This window comes from Microtus oregoni, unplaced genomic scaffold, assembly GCF_018167655.1.
Source record: "Microtus oregoni isolate MIOR12 unplaced genomic scaffold, Mior012 000069F_ref0000032, whole genome shotgun sequence".
Classification (NCBI taxonomy): domain Eukaryota; kingdom Metazoa; phylum Chordata; class Mammalia; order Rodentia; family Cricetidae; genus Microtus; species Microtus oregoni.
The window spans coordinates 4,128,201-4,147,056 of record NW_024543976.1 but is presented as its reverse complement, the minus strand read 5'-3'; the positions used below and the strand labels follow the sequence as shown (position 1 = coordinate 4,147,056).

Sequence of the window (18,856 nt, the reverse complement as noted above, 5' to 3'; positions counted from 1 at the left end):
GCCTCTCCCCACTCCATTCTTCTGGTGCCACCTGATTTCTGCGGCTCAGATGTCAAACTGCTACAGGAGGCTCTGTTGTCTCCCCCAGAGGATGGCAGGAGAGAGAAGAGGCTGGTGTGTTGGGACTGGAACACCTGTGCACTCTTATCCCAGGCCCAGGAGCAAAGGGCGAAGGCAGGCAGGCTGAGCACACTTTTTATGACCTAGCCACCTCCCAGAACAGTAAACAGAGGGGCAAGCAGCTGGCACCAGAACCCTCTGGGCAGAGAAGGTCCTAGGTAAGTGACTTCTGCCCACCTCTCTGGGAAGAAGGTGAGAAGTCCCCTCCCAGAAGCTTATGGAACACTCTACGTTCCCATTGCGCTGTTCCTCCTTCCCTTCTGGACTTGACCATCACACAGGGTCTTAGCTCAGCACTGCCTTCCCTAGGAAGCCTCCTAGGCCTCTGGATGCACAGGGAGCCCATCTGCATTCCATCCCCACACACCGTGCTGGTTCCTGCTGTGTCCAGAGCAAAGTTCTGACTGGCCCTTATCTTTTTATATTAGCACCACTATGCTTGTGGCACTCTTCCCACTGGGCCAGGTACCTCTTGGGGAAAGGACTACGTGCTTCCCGCAAGGCCTGGTGCGCAGAGCGCAGTGTGAATTTTTTCACAGTGTTTTTCAACAGTGTTGCAGGAAAAGCTAAACTGAAAGCGCCAGGATCAGAAGGATTCTGAAGCGCTCACCCAAGACTGGCGTTCCTTCAGCCTCAGACCTGCCTTGGCAGGGCCCCGTTTGACGGGTCATGGTTTTTTGTTTTGTTTTTTGAGACACGGATTCTCTGTAGCATTGGAGCTTGTCCTGGAACTAGCTCTTGTAGACCAGGCTGGCCTTGAACTCACAGAGATTCACCTGCCTCTGCCTCCTGAGCGCTGGGATTAAAGGTGTGCACCACCACCGCCCAGCGACTGGTTGTGTTTTAAAGGTGACTTTGTTGGGGGAACTACAGAATGGGAAGGAGACACAGTCATGAGGAAAGGATGATGGTGATGAAACTTTTTATAAAATTCCTTTAATCCTATGTATGATTTTTATAAATTGTTTAAGGGGGGAAAACTTATTTCTGAACCTGCATTCAAGAGATTCCTTTCTCTGTAACCCCTGTCCAGTTATGAGTTCCCCATGGCCTGGGGGCTCCCTGGGTGTGATGGACAGTCAGTCTATGGGGAGGTGGCATGGGCAGGCGGTAGACTCTGTCTAAGTCTACCCTGAGAGGCTTCCCTTTCATCCATAGACCTTCCTGGGGTGCTAGGGAGGGGACAAGCTCTGTCTCAAGAGCAGGGACAATTGCCCAGCCTTTACCTCGGGCCCAGTCCTGGTAGCTTTGAGAGCACCTCCAGGCTGGGGAGGGATAGAGCATGGGGTGTGAGGGCAGGTGGAGGTGAGGTTTCAGGTGGAGACAGGTGGGACTGGCATCAACCTTACACTTCACATGTGAGTCTAGACCCTTGTGTGCCTCTTCTCTCAACACTGACTCCTCTCCAGGGCCAGTCTGCTGCACGCAGCAGCCTCCCAGGAGGAGGAGGAGGTGGAGCCTCAGTCTTGTCTGGACAGCTTGTTGAGCCCTCTGGATCTTGAGATAGCTCCAGGTGACTGAGACCTCTCAGTGTGGCCCCCCCATCACCCCATGGCCTAGGACACAGGAGCTGGAAGAGGTCCTTGTCCAAAAGGCTCATCCATCACATAGCCCAGCCAAGGGAGGCAGGGAGTTGGCAAGTGACTTGTCCTAGATAGGAAATTTGTCCACAGTAACCTCAAGGGTCAGCAACAGGGCTGGAACTCAAAACAGGCTTCTTTGGCTCCAGCAAAGTCAGGTGCCCAGCATTAGAGTCCCTAGATCCCTGGGCCCCAGGCTGGAAGGGTCTAGGGTAGAAATTCCTCCTTGACAGGCACTGGGGAGGGGGTACCCAGAAGGCCAGCACTGGTGGGGCATAGACTACCCAGGGGTGGCCCTGATGGTGTGGGGTTGTCATCCAGCGGCAGGGGCAGCTGCGAGGGAGGTAGGGGCTGCTGCTGTTGCTGTTTCTTCTTGTTCACTTTGCGCTCCTTGGCTCGACGGTTCTGGAACCAGATTTTTACCTGTGGGATTGCACAGACTTTTTATGGAGCAGGGGTTAGAGGGAGCTGGGTCAGGGTAGGTGGTCTTCATGGTCCACTTCCTGCTGTAGCCACCAGACCTCAGGCACTGATACACATTCTCCTGTGCCCTAGACACCGTTCTCTGTAACCTCCTTCTTCCCCTTCCAAGGCCCGATTACTCCAGAGTCCCTGTGTCCTGTGACCACTCTTTGTCTAGGTCTGAAGAGCAATGAATGGCACTAATGCCCACTGTAGCCTGTGTGTGTATATGTGTGTGTATGTATGTGCACACATGCACAGCAATACTGAGCTTAGGTAACAGTATGGCAGCGTGCATTGTGTAGTATGTGCCAGTAGTCGGGGAGACAACCTCTCTGTTCTCTTTTTGTGAGCCCTGTATCTTCATGACATCCTGAAAGCCTGACTCTGGGCCCTGTTACTTGAACTGAGGCGGAGGACCTACATACCTGCCGCTCTGTGAGCCCCAAGTTAGCAGCCAACTCGGACTTGCGTCGGATGGTGATATACCGGCTGTAGTGGAACTCCTTTTCCAGCTCCAGGCGCTGGTGGTCTGTGTAGACCACTCGGTATTTGTCCTTGGTCCGAGTCTTACCTGAGGAGCAGAAGGGGCAGTGAGGGAGGGTGAGTGCAGTGGAGCACCCCTAAAGGCCAGGAGGCCCCAGGCAGGCAGCTGGCAGCTAAGACACTGCTAGCTGTGTCAGATCTGTTCACTCAGAAGGGCTCAGTGCTGTGGGAACGAACTCCCCAGATGGTTGTGACTCAAGGGTCCCCAGGGTGTGCGTCTGAACACCATTGTTATGAAGGGGACACCTGACTGGTGAGGGTAGACTGGGGCTAAGGGAGTTGCCAGATGCTCCCCCTGCCCACCCTGTGCAGGGAAGTCACAACGGTGGAGGAGGCACAGGACTCAGAAGTACCCTAGCTTGAGGGGCTCCCCAGATCTACTGAGTGCTAACCCAAAGACTGAAAGGCCGGGGGCTGTTGGTGAACCCCAGGGTCTGCTGGGTACCCAGGACATTCAGGACACCAGGCCTGGCTCTAGGTTGCACCAGGGGCCAGGGGCTGATCTACCCGAGCCGTCCACACTCCCTCCCATGTCCAAGCACAGAGCAATGACTCAGCTCCTTCCACTAGACAAACCAAGTCCCTGCCTCAAGCCACACTCTGTGGTGGGCAGGGAAAAAAATGAGAAGTCCTTACTTGAATGCTAGGGGAAGGAGGCAGACAAAAAGAAAATAAAAATGGAAAACATTGGCATTGTTCACTGGCAATTATTTTGAGGGAAAGAAAGAAGACAGGGCGCCTAAGAATTTGGCGGTGGGAAGCTGTGGGAATTTCAGACAGAGTGGGGCTGGCTGAGGAAGGTGGCAGTGCCACCTATAGTCCCAGCTACTCGGTTGGGTCACTTGAATCCAGTGATTCAAGACCAGACTGGGTAACATAGTGGGACCCCTGTTTCAAAAAGGAAAAAGAAAAAGTCAAACATTCAACACCATGGCTCTTGAAGCTGAACCGAGAGAAAGAGCATGCAGGCTACCTAGAGAAACAGAATCTGGTGGAGCGAACAGAGAATGCAGAGGCCTTGAGGTGGGGGCATGTCTGAGCATGAGTGAGGAAGCTGGTGGGACAGGGTGCGAGGAGCAGAGGGGATGGGGCAGAGGTCAAGGGGAAGGGCTTAGGTTTTCCTCTGCCTGGAATGGGAGTCATTGCAAAGTTCTAAGCAGAGAGGACATGCCGTCTGCTGCAGGCTTTCATGTTTTTCTGGCTGCTGTGTGGAGAGTAGATTAGGGGCAGGAATAAGAAGGAGGTGCAGGAAGGACTGACATGTCTCAGGAAAAGAGGGTGGTGGCTTGGTTTCCAGATAGTGCAGCCTGGGCCAGGAGCTGGACTTAAGGGTTGTCTGAGGTTATTAATATCAGGGTTGCCTTTGGAGCTGAGCGTGGAGGGTTGTCTGTGGAGAATATTACTGTACGGGGCCTGGATGAACACCAGCTTTCTCTGTAAGAACCTGAACCCATGACTGAACTAGAAGGTGCACGCAGACAGCAGGCATGCACACACCAGGGCACGACCGATCCTGGGATAACCCTGGATCTCCCTGCCACCCACGCACCCACAAAAAGCCTGGCCTTTGCCTCCCCACTCTGTGCCTTGGCTATGCCTGTCCCCCCATGCTCCTGCACTAAAGACCTACATCTGGCCCACCTCCACCCATCCATCCCACACGGACTTGGCAGGACAGACTCAGGCTCTTCTCCAGCCAAGTGGTTCTGTGGGGGAATGGGAGACAACAGCTGTTCCTAGGCGGCTTCTCCCTGGGTTATCTGCCAGAATGGCAGAGCCAAACTGGCTACTTCCACATGCACCAAGCTCACAGTACCACCTGACAGCAGAGACATAGCCCAGGATAGCCTTCAGTCCTGTGCCAGGCATGGTGAGAGGAGGGGCTGAGGGAGAGGCTGCTAAGGCCAAGGCTCCAGATGAGGCTCCTCCTTGACCTAGAAAAGTCACTCTTGGCTCAGAAACAGCTCTGCCTGAGGCTGCTACCACCACAGCTTAGCTGGGCTCTGAATCCACAGCCCACTACTGGGGTCACTAGCTAGAGTCAGGAGTCCTGGGATTTTGGTCCCCTGCCAGCTTCAGATGAAGAGACCATGGTTTAAGGAAGTCGTGCGGCTGCTGGAGGTCTAAATAAGAGGCCAGTGAGCTCTTCCAGGAGTGTCCAATTGCAGCTGTGGGGCCCAAGTGTCCCACGACAGCGATGGGCGCTGCCCTACACATCCTTAGATTACTACTGAATAGAATAATGTCAAACTGTTGGCTACTCCTGCTAGATCTAGTCCAACCTCTCTGCAGAGTCAGGGTCACAAGAGGACAAGTGGGCACACATGTGCCAATGTCATGCCCTCTAGCCTAGAGTTGCCTCCAACGCATAGCTCCCCATCTCACCATTATTAGGTACCACCGAGCTGCCCAATATCCTGTGTAGGCAATAGAAGCTACAGAGCATACCACGCCTCTATGTCCATTCCCTGGAATAAAAGGTCAGATCATGGCAAAAGTAGACCAGAAAGTCTGGGCCGGCTGGGATTGATGACCTCGGGCTGGGAATTTCAAATGCCAGGAAGACTCCTAGTGGTGTCCAAAAGGATAAGCTGAGCAGCAGAGGGGGCTTTGATTCCAAGAGCCCAGTCATGAAGGCAGCTGTTCTTTTAGTACCTAGCTTGCTCGCCCTCTCTGTCTCTCTCAGCTCCCTGCCTCTGTCCCCTTATGCTGAACAGCAGGGACCCACAATAGTCATTTATAGCTGGGAGCCAGGGCACAGAAAGCTACTCTCTCTGAGGCCATCAGCCTGGTAATAACAGGAACCAAGATCTCCAGATTAGGGTGTTGGCTGCACTGCAGCACCTCTGTCCCCACCGGGGTCAGTGGAGCTCTAGTCCATAGCCCTGGAGGGAAGTTGATAGAATTAGGAACCTACTGGCCAACTTCTATCTAGCCCAGCTGCTTAAAGTGCACAGGTTGATTGCTAAGAAACATTCAGCAATGAGCAAAATGTTCAATCCCTTGTATGGTCCAGAAACCAGGGACTTCTATCTACCGTCCAGGGTGAGCACTAGCTGGAGCACCCTCCTAGGAGCCAACTAAGCATCATGTATCCTGATTTTCCACGCACAAAACCTTGGCCATAAGCTCGACTCCCAGGAAACAACCTCGCAGAGAACTGCCCACAGCAGTGATTGTTGCTAATAGCACAAGACTAAACACAACGCCCATACCTAAGACCAGGGAGCTGGTGAGCCCCCATGGAGAGGAGCACTGAGCAACTAGACATGTATGAGGGCGCAAGACACGGGCTACTAGAAGAACAGCCTGCTACCAGCCTGGGGAGATGGCTCAGTAGGGAACGTGATGGCTACACAGGTATGGGACCCGAGTTCAGATCCCCAGAACCCATGGAAAGCCAGTTATGGGGGCTCCCTCGCCTGTAATCCCACTTCTGGGGGTGTAGGGTGGAGACAGGTGAAGCCCTGGGGCTCCCTGGCCAGTCAGTCTAGCTGAAACGGTCAGCTATGGCTTCAGTGAGAAACCCTGCCTCGAAAACTAAGGTGGAGGGCGCTAGAGAGAGATACCCAAAGGTACAGGTGAACACATGTTTATGAACACACACACACATAGGCACACGCAAAAATACATAAGAATTAGACATTTGTGAACTTTAAGTAGCATATCATTTTATAGTTTTATGTTATTTTTTCCCTAAAAATATGTACAAGAAGCCAACAACAGAAGCTACCTCCTCCAGGAAGGCAGCTGGAGGTGGAGAGACATAGGGACGAGAGTGATTTTAGAGGCTTCCAGTTTCACTATGTTCAGATCCATTGCATTATCTCTCTCTGTGTGTGTGTGTGTGTGTGTGTGTGTGTGCATGTCAGTGGAGGTTGACTTCATCTGTAGTAGACAAGCATTTGACCATGAATATATATTCCCCCCAGCTCTTTTTGTTCTTTTTAAACTTTGAGATAAGAGTTTCCTAGGTGAACCCTGAATTCACTTTGTAGCCCAGGCAATTTTTGAAGTTATAAACTTCCTTACCTCGGCCTCTTGTGAGTGGGGATACGGGCCTCCTTCACCAGACCTGGTTTTATTTTTATTTTATGTATTTACTTTAAAGATAGGGTCTCAAGCTAGCCTTGGACCACTGTGCAGCTGAGGATAACTTTAGACGCCTGGTCCTCCTGTCCCCATCTCCAAGTACCTGGATTACAGGTGTAGCACAGCCCCTGGTTTATATGCACTGAGAAGGAACCCAGGGTCTTGTGCACGCTAAGACAGCAAGCACTACAGGGAGCTACATTACCAGCCCCTCAACTCTATTATTTATTTATTGTTTCTCTGTGGCTTTGGAGCCTGTCCTAGAACTAGCTCTGGTAGACCAGGCTGGCCTTGAACTCGCAGAGATCCACCTGCCTCTACGTCCGAGTGCAGGGATTAAAGGCGTGCGCCACCACCGCCCGGCTTTATTCTTCGAGAATTTCATACATATATATATAATGGATTTTGATCATGACCACCACTATGTCCTCCTCCAGCTCCCCCAGGAGCCACCTTCTCCTTCCCAACTTCATCTGCTACCCCCTCCCCGCCCTCCTCTTCATCTTCCTTCCCCTCTAACCCAGAATCCACTTAGTGCTGTTTGTATGCGCCTGAGGGTGAGGCCATCTGCTGGAGCATGAGACACCTACCAGTGGCCACGCCAAAGAAAAATGACTCTCCTTTCCCCTGTAGCCATCCAGTGCCAAAAGCTCCTTGGCCAGGGGTGGGGCCTTGAGAGCCCCTCCCCCATCCTGGGAAACTGTATTTTCAGTGACAGTCAGGAGTCCTGGGTTCCAGCTGCAGCTCTGGACAGAACTCAAACCGGTAACTTTTTTGTGAGCACCTGTGCCCCCTGGAACCCAAAGAGGAAGGGCAAGGTGGTGCATGAGAGGAACAGAGCAAGGGGGTGGCAAGGTGAATGATTTACAGGCCCCTAGGACACTGGGCCTAAGGGGAAGTCCAGGTTCCGGCAACAGGTGTCTGATGAGGGGCCAGACACGCCCAGACTCTGAACGAGTAATTTCTGGGCAAAATGCCAGCGAGAATGGGAAAGGGGAGAGGGTGCAGGTTTTCAGGGCTGAGCATGGTGGAAGAGCCTTGGTTCACTCACCTAAGCGGTGAGAGTTCACCCTCTGCTCTGGTTCTGTCATTCGCAGAATGGCTCATTCCCATAGAACAGGCTGCCATGAGAGGCATGAATGGACTTCCACATCTCTAAAGCATGCGCAGTTTAAGGTCCAGGGAAGCCTCAGGCAGATGGTTCCCAGTGACTGGCCCTTAACCTCAGCATTCCTGGTGAGCTGTCCAGAAAATCCTGGTCCCCAAATTTGCAGTAGGTGGGGCTGACACTGGTTCCTGGGGTTTGGTACTTGGCTAGCTCTCCAGGTGTCCATGGTATGTGATTGTTTGAACAAGCAGGACCTCTAGGGATGTGCAGGTCACCTACATGCCAGGGTGGCTAAGGACCATCTCCTTACCTCTCTAAGCCCAGTATCTATAATATGGAGATAACCATTAAGAACAGCCACCATGGCCATGGGCCAAACACTTTGTATTTGTGCCTCAACAACCAGTGAGATGGTGTAATGTAGTTTGTTTGTTTGTTTTCTGAAACAATGTTTCTTTGTGCAGTCCTGGCTGTCTTGGAACTTGCTTTGTAGAGCAGGCTGGCCTCGAACTCAGAGATCTGCCTGCCTGTGCCTCCTGAGTGCTGGGCTTAAAGGCGTGCACCACCATGCCTGGCTATGTATCCATTTTTACGTAAAAGAAATGGGCTCAGTGAGGCTTATATACCAAACAATGGGGCTCAAGACTGTCCAGGTCTGGGGAGATGGTTCAGGTAAGGTGTTTACTGCCAAGCTTGATGGCCTGAATTCCATCCCTGGGACCCATAGGTCCCAAATAAACAAATGTAATTGCACCTGTTTTCAAAGCCAGATCTAGCCAGGGAGTGGTGGTGGCACACGCCTTTAATTCCAGTACTTGGGAGGCAGAGGTAGGAGAATCTCTGTGAGTTCGAGGCCAGCATGGTCTATAGAGCAAATTCCAGGACAGACTCCAAAACTACACAAAGATATTTGTACTTAGAAATTTGTCTGGGCAACCAGGGAAACAAAGGCACAGGCTCCATTTACACACTAGAGCCAGGCATGGTGATGCCTGCCTTTAAGCTCAGCAATTGGCAGGCAGAGGCAGGTGAATCTCTGGGTTTAAGGTCAGCATTGTCTACGGAGTATGTTCTAGGCCAGCCAGGGCTACACAGACAAACCCTGTCTCAAAACAGACAAAAACAAAACAAAAAGAAACACTAGAACCCACCACATAGGGCATGGTTTTTCGCAATCCTTTCCAGGTTTGAGACATACAGGGTTTCACGTGTGATGAGGAGGTCTCTTTGTGTAATACCTGACATGTAGCAGGTACACAGAGGGAGGGAGGGAGACTACTCTTTCCCGATACTGGTGGGGTAGCCCCCCTGTAGGAATGTCAGGAAATGGGGTGGTGTCTAGCGGTATGCTGGATCTGTCAGGTCCCTTCCAACTTGGAAGCTGGAGGCTCTAATGTTTGTTGATTCTTAGACTGTGTTTGTTATTATTGCTGAAAGAACTCTAAGGCTGATTTCCCAGTTTCAGACTCTAGACACCAGGCCTGCCCAGCTGGAAGACAGGGATAGGGTTGTGGTGGCCTGTATCGGGGCCCTCATCCAGCCCAGGACAGACAAGAGGAGCCTTGACTCTGCTCCAAGACAGAGTGACTCTCAGAAGAATCACGTGGTCCCTAGGTCAGATTTGCTTCTGTGTTTGTGGCTCCTAGGGTTGACTTTCAAGACATGGACCTCAAATCCGGTCCCAGGCCCTCTGTGAGCTCTCACTGGGGGGTGGGGACACCTCGACTGGCTGTACATTAAGATGTCACCCACACCCAGCATGTACACATACACACACACACACAGAGGCAAACACACGTGTGTACGGGAGTTTGTTTAAAATAGCTATTGCTGGGCTCTACTCAGGTCTAGGTCTCCACCTCCCTACCATTTTATTTGGGGGGGGGGGAGCTGATAGCAATACTGAGGACCAAACCAGCTCTGCCTCTGAGCTATACCACATCCCTCTCGCCTTTAACGAGATCCAGCTGGAGTGGTTTTTGTTTTTTTGTTTTTTGGGGTTTTTTTGTTTGTTTGTTTGTTTTTAGAGACAGGGTTTCTCTGCAGCTTTGGAGCCTGTCCTGGAACTAGCTCTTGTAGACCAGGCTGGTCTCGAACTCACAGAGATCCGCCTGCCTCTGCCTCCCGAGTGCTGGGATTAAAGGCGTGTGCCACCACCTCCTGGCTAGCTGGAGTGTTCTTAAACAAGCCCCTCATCTGTGGGTCTCCATCTCTCCTAATGAAGGATGGGTGTCAGCACCAAGGTGTGGAACACAGAAATTCATGTAGGCTAGGTATGTTAGGTATGTACTCTTCCACTCAACTACAACCCCAGACTACAGGTTTTCTATGCTCAAGTTCTGGACAACTCACTAGCAGGGACTCACTGCTCACCCACTCCGCGGCACATGCATAGGGAGAGCACACCCACACACCCTCCAGCCTAGTAGAGCAGGGGGCAATGGCCTGCCCATCTATGTCAATGGTGCCTGCTGGGGGATACAGGGAAGGTGGGAGAGGAAGACATTGGATCCCACTTCAAGATGGAGATGACAGAACAGGCCCAGAAAGGTCATCAGGTCATGTGATGAGGAAGTTGTAGAGGCAAGGAATAAAAAGAAGCAAAGAAAGAATGGGTTCAAAGGTATTTGGAAGACCAGCTTTCCTGCCAACACTGGTATCTGGGCACCATTGGCCAACACCTTTCTCAGGCACCAAAGAACAGGTTTTGGCATAGGCGATTTGTGCCAGCACTGCCCCTGAGTCTTGGTAGGACCCCCTTCTTCACTCTGTGCCTCCACATCCCCATCTATTGAGAAAGAGCTGGACAGTGTTATGTCCTGTAAAAAGAGGTAAAAACAGGGTGAGCATCTTTTGTCTAGATGTGTGAGAAGAGAGAATTCCAAGTATGCTGAGCATACAAATAACTCTCACATAGGAACAGAGTAACATAAGAAGGATGCTAAGGAGTGACAGGGTGTGAGCATCCCTGCGGTATGCACTCTGAAGGGTCTAAGCCTAGCACCAAGGCAGAGAGCTGGGAGGTGGCTCAGTCTAGATCGTTAGTGGAACAACCAGAGATTTCCTGGGTCCCCTCCCTGCCTAGTACACAAAATAGATGTGAAAACAGTTTGTAAGGGCAAAGGACTTTTTACGGAACCAAAAAGCAGAACTGAGCTATTTGCAGAAGCGGATGCTGGAGAGCTCCCTTGGGAGCAGGAGGAATGTTGCCTGATGGGAAGTCACATGTCAAAGAATACCCTGGAGTTTGGAAAGCGGATTAGGTCATCAGTTGCCATGCTGTCTCAATTTGGGCCTGTTTCCCGATCTGTGTCACCTGTGGCGGGGTCTCTGCTGCAGAAGCAGTAGCCCCGCCCATCCTCAGGATGATGGAGGCCATTCTGGAGTCATGGGGCCTCCTGCTGAGCCCACTGTTCATCCTTGAGGTTCAGGGGCAACTATAGACTAAAATATTAAGGCTCGTCACTCAAGGCCTGGAGGAAGGATGAGGTTGGCAGGGTTGGGTTGAACACAGCCAAGTCTGAGGAAGTCTCATGAGGAAATCAATAACCTAGGTGAAGGCTCCCCTGAACCACCCCTCTTCCTAGTCAGAGTCATCGATCACAGCTACGCCCTGTTGCTCTGGAGCCACCTGTGTGTTGTTGACCACCATTATCTTCCTCAAAGCCCACAACCAGGCCTGTTTTGGGTGGCAGCAAAAAGGAACTTTAGAGTCTTGGGCTAAAGAGATGGCTCAGAGCATTGGCTACTCTTCCAGAGGGCTGGGTTCAATTCCCAGCACCTACATGGTGACTCACAACCATTTGTAATTCTAGTTCCAGAGAATGTGATGCCCTCTCCTGATCTCCACAGGCACAGTAGACACAAACATGGGTATAGACATAAACACAGGCAAAACATTCATATACATAATAGAATAATTTAGAAGTTTAGAGCCTGACGGCCCTGAAAGTCGGCACCTATTGGCCATGGGCTGGTGATGTGTCCCCAGGCAAACCACTAGAGCCCTTTTATTTTTGGTTTCTTTGTTGCAATAACCAGATTCCAAGTGCTCACTGCTGTCTGCACTGTTGGCTGGAGCTGGAGAGTCCAGATCTGTGCATTTCCACAATGACAGGAAGCTCTGTGAGACACTCACCACTGCTGGTTCTCTGCCAACCAGGGACCAGGAGCCAAGCTGCCTAACTTACCTAACTACACGGAGTCTACACTAGCTGCAGCTCCTGTCACCCATTCTCATCCTTCCAAAGTTATTCTACAAGGACCCTCGGTCCAGAGTGTAACTCCATCCCTTCAGCTGATGGCTCAGCCTCCAAAGCAGCCCTACCTGCCTGTGGCTACGGTGTTCTCATCTTCGCTCAGCCTCAATGCCATTCGAGAAGCCCACTATTCTAGGGTCAGTAATGCTGCATTTGAAGAGGGGCTGAGCACACACGCTGAATGCATGGGAGATGCCAGCCCATTTCGCCCTGTGTTAGGTGCTCAGCACTGTTCTGGTCCCTGCTCCTGTGGCAGGCATGCAGAAAGCAAGCACACCAATTAAGTGATTACCAAGTATAAAGAGGAGTGTGAAGTACCAGGAATAAGGAGATGAGGGCTGGGCTAAGTTGGTTGGAGGGTGGACCCCCTTTACTTAGCCTTGGGGAAGTCTCTTAGAGGGATAGCATATAGGCCAAGACCTGCAAGTTGAAAAGGAAGCTTCCATGTCACAAAATGAGGAACAGTATTCCAGAGAGAGAAAAAACTGCTGATGAAAGACCCTCTGATGAGGACCAGTGGGGGATCAAGTAGTACACCACCTTTGTTCAGTCATGGTCCCCCACCAGCCAACAGAATCTTCAGCATAGAAGAGAATACTATTGCCTGCCTTTGGGGAGGATGGATAAAGGGAGGAAGATGAAGGGGAGAAGGCAGAAGCTGCAGCTGGAGGACTAACAGAACCTCTGGTTGAGAGGTCTACGTCTGATTTCCAGAGCCCAGGCAAAGCTGAGGATATCAAGCACGAAGTGGCAACCTCAGACTTTTCCTTTTGGCTCACGCAAAGGAGAATGCTGAGGAAGACAGAGGGGAAAGAGCAAGACATAGCAATGACCCTGACTCCAGACGTTTTGGTGGCTTGTCCTGAGAGGCCTGTCCAGGAAGAGGACTTCCTTCACAAAACCTGGTCCCTGCTGCTAATAAAGCTGTCTGGATGTCAAAACAACTCCGGAGGCTCTAAATACAAGATCTGCTGGGGGAAGGGGACACAAATCACAACACAAAAATCTCCTGCCACTTTCTAACTAGGTCATTCCCAGCTACATCTGAGAGCCGAGGTGTCAGGTGCGGCTTCTGCTGCAGGGAAAGCCAGCTTTAAAGATGTAGTCTTCCTTCTCTCTCTCTCCCTCTCCTTCCCACCTACCTTACCCAGTTCCTCCCGGCTGGCCTCTTTCTCCTCACCTGGGTGGGCACTGGCTGGGAAGCATGCAGCAGAGGAGAGATCGTGAGCTGGAGATTGTTGCTTTACTTGACAGACCCTCGGCAGGCTGTGGATCCTGGCTAGAACCATATGCCGCCATACCCTAGCTGTGTGAGCTTGGGTAGGCCACATGACCTCTCTAAGCCTCTTCAATTTTATCTGTAAAACGTGTCCAATAATAGACCCGTTCATCTCTTGGGGTAGTTATAAGATCTAAGTGAACTGACCCAAGAGGAGCTCTTTGCATAGTGACTACATGATGAACTCCTACCATGTGCTAGCCTGGCCAGGAGAGGGTTGATTAGTACTAGTCCTTGATGGCATTACAGGTGGCAATTGGCAGGCATAAGCAACTTGACAGAGGTAGATAGTGACAGAGATGGCTAAAACAAGAGGCTGTGCGTAGGCTATAACTGTATGTCACTCCAAGTGCTGCACTGAAGTCGGGAGAATCAAGGTTTCCTGGAGGAGGTGGCCTTGGAGAAGGCACAGCATTTGAACTGGTAAAGATGCAGTAGAGAGGGCAGGGCAGGAAAAGGGCCCAGGATGTAGAGGCAGGAAGTGTGAGGTTTAGGCCTGCTGTACAATCTGCCAAGAAGTGACACTGAGCACCAGTGGCCCGCCTGATGCTGAGCTGTGCTTTACAAACACTGGGCTTCCAGAAATTATCCAAGATAGGGGCCGGTGGAGTGGCTCAGAGGTAAAAAGCACCTGCTACTCAAGTTGACAACTCGAGTTTGAGTCCTAGATCCTACAGGAAGGGGTAAGGAGAGGGCTGACTACACAGCTGTCTTCTGGAATCCACACGGGGTGTGAGCATGCAACTCCCCATGCTAATAAATAAAATTCAAAAGAAAGGAAGGAAGGAAGAAAAAAGAAACGATCCAAGCTAATGAGCCTCTAGCTACATACAACGCAACCCCAGAGGTAAGTCTCCCAAGCTGCACGTTCTAATAAGTCCCTGGGCCCCAAGCAAACTTCCAGGAGAGTGTCAACACTGAGTGGGATCAGTTTTCCACAGGACTCTAGATGCCTCAGAATCAGGGCACCCAGAAATGGGGGTCCAGGGGCAGTCATGTGCCTGCCCTAATAAGGGAGGTCTGGCAGTGCTTTAGAAGATGGGCAGAGGTCATGAAAGGTAAGAGGGAGAGTCCAGGTTAGTGGCTGTGGTTATGGGGTAAGGGATGGGGGCGGGGGTTGTGTTCATCCTTTCGTGTGCCTCATTTTCCACATCTGGAGCTGAGGGGTTAGACAGGATGCAAACCCATTACAATAACCCCATCATCTGGGCAGACATCTTCCAGGCCTGTGAATCAGTGTTCAGCCACGAGGGATTAAACAGGGCCTCTGGCGAAGGACAATTATAACCTCCTGACAGAAAGGCTCATAAGTTTTTGTTTTGTTTTGTCTTTTGTTTTTCAAGATAGGAATTCTCTGTGTTGTTTTGGTACCTGTCCTGGAACTAGCTCTTGTAGACCAGACTGGCCTCGAACTCACAGAGATCCGCCTGTCTCTGCCACCCGAGTGCTGGGATTAAAGGCATGTGCTACCATCGTTGGGCCAAGACTCATATTTTAAACACATGTGGCCAGACAGACAACGGAACCCCTTGCAATTATCTGCACCCTGGCCTCAGAAGTGACAGCTAACAATTGTTCGTGTAGTATAGCCTAACTGAAGCCCGCCCCAGCCCCCCCCCCCCACCTCCTCTGTCTGGCACCCTTTCTTAGAATAAAACCAAATCAAATCACAGTCTAGCCTTGGCGACTCCTATTGCTTAGAGTCAGGAGCTCTGACCCAGTGTGGGGAAGACAGCCAAGCTTCAAACCACTAGCCTGAAGTGCTGCCTGGACCGTCATAGGTCCAACCCCTAGGGAGGGATCCTAGAAACTTGTGGAGGTTGAGCTCTTTCTTCTCTTCTGGTCTCCAGAGGCATCTCCGCCCCTTCATTTTCCTGGTGTATCCATCTAATGGAATGTATTGAGCACATATTGATGCCAGGCACAGAGCTGGTGCCCCCAGGCAGTTTGGGTCAGACAGACGTGGCCCTGGAGCTTTTGGGAACAGACAGCATGTAGGAGAACAAGTTGGAATTTGTTGCTGTTCTAAAAGACACCCAGGAGAAGTCATCAAAGGAGTGGAGGCGGGGAGTCTAATTTGGGAATCACAAAGGGCCTCTCATTCAGCTATGGACTGAAGGTGAGAAGGAGCCAGGTGGGCAAATAGTCAGAAGGAAGAGAAAAGAACCTGGACATAAGACCTGAAGAAGACTTGGCGGGCACGAAGTTCAAAGTGGGCTGGGTCCTGGAGCTTAGTGGCCAAGGGGAGTGGCCCGGGGTGAGGTCCAGAACAGGGAGTTATAGAGTCTCCTGGAGGAGAGCGCTGTTCATCCTAAACAGGATGAGAAACCACACAAAAAAATTTAAATGGACTCATCTGCATCTGGAACATTCCTTATAGCCTCGGGACCTCACTTTCCTCGTCAGTGTATCTGCTCTTGTCCAAAGCAGACATTCTAGAATGTCAGGAGCTCAGAGAGAAGGGAGGAAAGCTGAAGACTGTGTGACCAGTGTCACTGGGCACTGCAAGGGGGGGGGGGCATGCAGTGAACTTCCCTGAGCTGTCCTAGACAACAGCACTGTACAAGAGTCCCCTCTGGAAACCTGTGCCTTCAGTGCTGCGGAGGAAAAACTGAGCAGAAGAGGGGGAGGAGAAGAGATTTTCCCGGGGTGGGGGAAGAGCTCAGACCCCCTCCCCCAGCTTTCTCTCAGTCCTTCTGGAGCATGAGAGAGAAGCCCATGGCTTGAGCAGACTAGAAGGCCAGCCTCTTGCATCCTCAGCCAAATGTCTGGTTCCTCAGAAGTCTTCCTCAAGCCTCCTGGGATCCAAGCCCGAAGTCCTGCCCTCTACTCTCAGTACTAAGAGAAAAACACTTTTGCTTCTGGATAGTCACAGCCCTATCTGCATGCAGGGAACAATCTATAAGTGACGGGTGCCTGGGAGTAGAACTGGGCTTGGAGTTCATGCCCAACGGTAAATGAGGTTGGTGGGACCTCAGATCTCACCCAAGTTGGAAGACTACACTCCTTTCCTACCCTACTTGCCCACTCCTTCCTGCTCACACTGCTGCACGACGATGGCCTTTCTCCAAGGCTCTACCCGAGGGGAATCTCCCCATCCTTCTCCAGAGCCACCTGACCCACAGGAAGTGCTAGTGGGAGATTAGAAATGGTGCCTGCCTTCCTAGACTTCCATAGCGGACCACAGGGTGCTGGGGGGCAAGGCCTCTATTCGTCCTCCCCAGTCACTCAGTGAGAAGTTCTTCCCCATGCTTTTCACGGACAAGACTTCAGAGGGCCTACACACACACACACACACACACAGAGAGAGAGAGAGAGAGAGAGAGAGAGAGAGAGAGAGAGAGAGAGAGAGCCCACATTATCTACCAAAGGAGAAACCATCATCTTCTCCATCAGCTTTTTCAAGACTCTTTTTTGCAGCTTGAAGCAGGGTAGAAGTTGCCATGTAACTTTCCCCTGTCCCTTGTTAATGGCCATAAAACGAGACCAAGAAAAGGTGAGCCATCCAGGGAATTGGTTGGACAGAGGATTAGGGCACAGGTAGGGTGTTTGGTCCCCAGCTGGGGCCTTGGACCAGTTTTGACCATCATTGTACCATAGTGTCTTCATCTTCCAAATAGGAAGGGACAGCACCCATAGCAGTATCTCATGGAAGACTTCCAAGATGTCCACTGCTATTACTCAAGGCCAGAAGTGAGTGGTCCAGCCTTGCCCCTCAAACATCCCTGAAGTCAGACAGGAGCTTCTGTGACCCTTGGACTGCTAAGGAGCTGCTACGGCTCAAACCCTCCCCGCAGCTGCCCAGAGGAGTTGATGGGTGTGTGGGAAAAATGGAGGGAATGGGGAGGAGGTGGAGGAAGTTCCGGGCCGGCTCCCAGCTGGGGGAAGGGAAGGAGGGGCTGAACATCAAAGAGGAGGCAGGCCAGCTTCCCGCCCTCAAGGCCAGGTGGCCTTTGTCAGGACAGGCCAAACACAATCTGGACAATGAGGTATCCTGTATACCTTCCTGCCAACAGGAGTCACTACTGAGCTAAAGCAAAGCCGGTTAACATGACAAAGGGGGGCACCTAGAAAGGTCAGGCTGTCCGTCAGTAAGCTGAACCTTTGTCCAGCCCCGTCCCCTGCCTTTGAAGAGGGTGGATCAGAGAGGCCTGCCTGGGGGCAGGAGCTTCACAGGCTAAGGAGCCAAACAGCAGCCACCTTCCCAACTGCTCCTACTGCCCCTCCCCCGGGGTCAAGAGTTCAGGGAGAGTCCTGGGGAGGCTAGGTAGGGACCCCTGTACCAATGCAACCAATGGGGGCTTTGTCAACCAAAGGATAGGCTCCTATCTCTTCACTGTATGGTAGGGAGCCAGTTGGTCCTGCAGAGGTGACCCGTGCACGTTCCCACAGCCGATAGGTGCTTGGGTGTGCGTGTGGCGGGTTTAGGAGTGGAAGAAGCTACCTACGAAAGAAAGATCACCATTGCCAATGCTGCTGCTGCGATTTGGCGTCTGGCCTTCTAATTCCGGCCTTGCCACTTACACACACCCGTGTCCTCTCTTCACGGGGTAGCAGTCTCCCCATCTATACAGAAGGATTCAGTTGTGTTGCTCAAAGCTCGCAAAGCCCCTAGATAAGAAAGGGCGAAACAAAATGACTCCCCAGGGCAGAGGTGGTGGTGGGCCACACTCTTTTGAGAAGTCAGTCAAGGCCAGGGCAGAGGTCAAAGAGAGGGCAGCCTGGGCACCTGCCAGGGCCAGGAGCCCGTCAGAAGGTCCAGGGCGGGAGAAGGGTCCTTACCGCTGCCACCGCCGCCTGCGGTCGCCACGCTGCGCCGCATCCATTCGTAGGGCGTCCGTCTCTGCGCTCCTGGCGAGGACGGTGCGCCCGGGCCGCCGAGGGACTGCGCCAGGAGGCCAGGACCAGGCCCGGGAGGCGCTGGCACCGGGCTAAAGTCCGGAGGGGGCCCAAAGGCCAGCGGGGCCGGGCTGGCGGCGGGGACCCCGGGGCCCGGGCCATAGGCAGCTGCCCAGTCGTCCTTGGGCGCAGGGAAGGGCGCGGCCCAGGTCGGAGGGGGCGCAGGCGCGGGCTCCACGTGCGTGTAACCCGCGAAGTCGGGGTACTGCGGGGGTGCGGGCGCCGGGCCGGGTGGCGCGTAGCCCGGAGGGCCCAGACCGAGGCTGGATGGCCTGGCAGGGCCTGGATACACGGGGGAGTCCTTGTCCAGCACATAGCCCACGTACATGGTGACCGCAGGGTCCCCCGCGCATGCTGGGCCCTGGAGCCGCCGCGCCGGTCGGCCGCCCCGACGACCAGCGACTGCTCACCTGGACCCGCGGCCGCCGCCGCGCCCGCCCCACCCCGGCCTTTTATAGCCGCGGGCCGTCCGCGGCCCCAGCCGGGCGGCTTTGCATTTCAAAGCGGGGGG

At 52.6% G+C, this 18,856-nt stretch overlaps 1 protein-coding gene across 1 annotated transcript; it reads right to left on the bottom strand.

The window, feature by feature from the left end:
* Positions 1–1,040: 1,040 nt before the first annotated feature.
* Cdx1 (caudal type homeobox 1) lies at positions 1,041–18,807 on the bottom strand. The gene is made up of 3 exons (XM_041641396.1): positions 18,229–18,807; positions 2,591–2,736; positions 1,041–2,123 (listed from the first exon to the last, which is right to left on the bottom strand). The coding sequence occupies exons 1-3, from the start codon at positions 18,671–18,673 to the stop codon at positions 1,908–1,910; spliced, it is 807 nt and encodes a 268-aa protein (XP_041497330.1). The 5' UTR covers positions 18,674–18,807; the 3' UTR covers positions 1,041–1,907.
* Between the last annotated feature and the right edge of the window lie 49 nt (positions 18,808–18,856).

Excerpts from the sequence above, each read along its gene's own strand:
- Cdx1 (XM_041641396.1), bottom strand. The coding sequence starts at position 18,673 with ATGTACGTGGGCTATGTGCTGGACAAGGACTCCCCCGTGTATCCAGGC. Across the intron at positions 2,737-18,228 it reads CGCAGGCGGCGGTGGCAGCG|GTAAGACTCGGACCAAGGAC; the intron begins GTAAGGACCCTT and ends TCTGCTCCTCAG. Across the intron at positions 2,124-2,590 it reads TGGGGCTCACAGAGCGGCAG|GTAAAAATCTGGTTCCAGAA; the intron begins GTATGTAGGTCC and ends GCAATCCCACAG.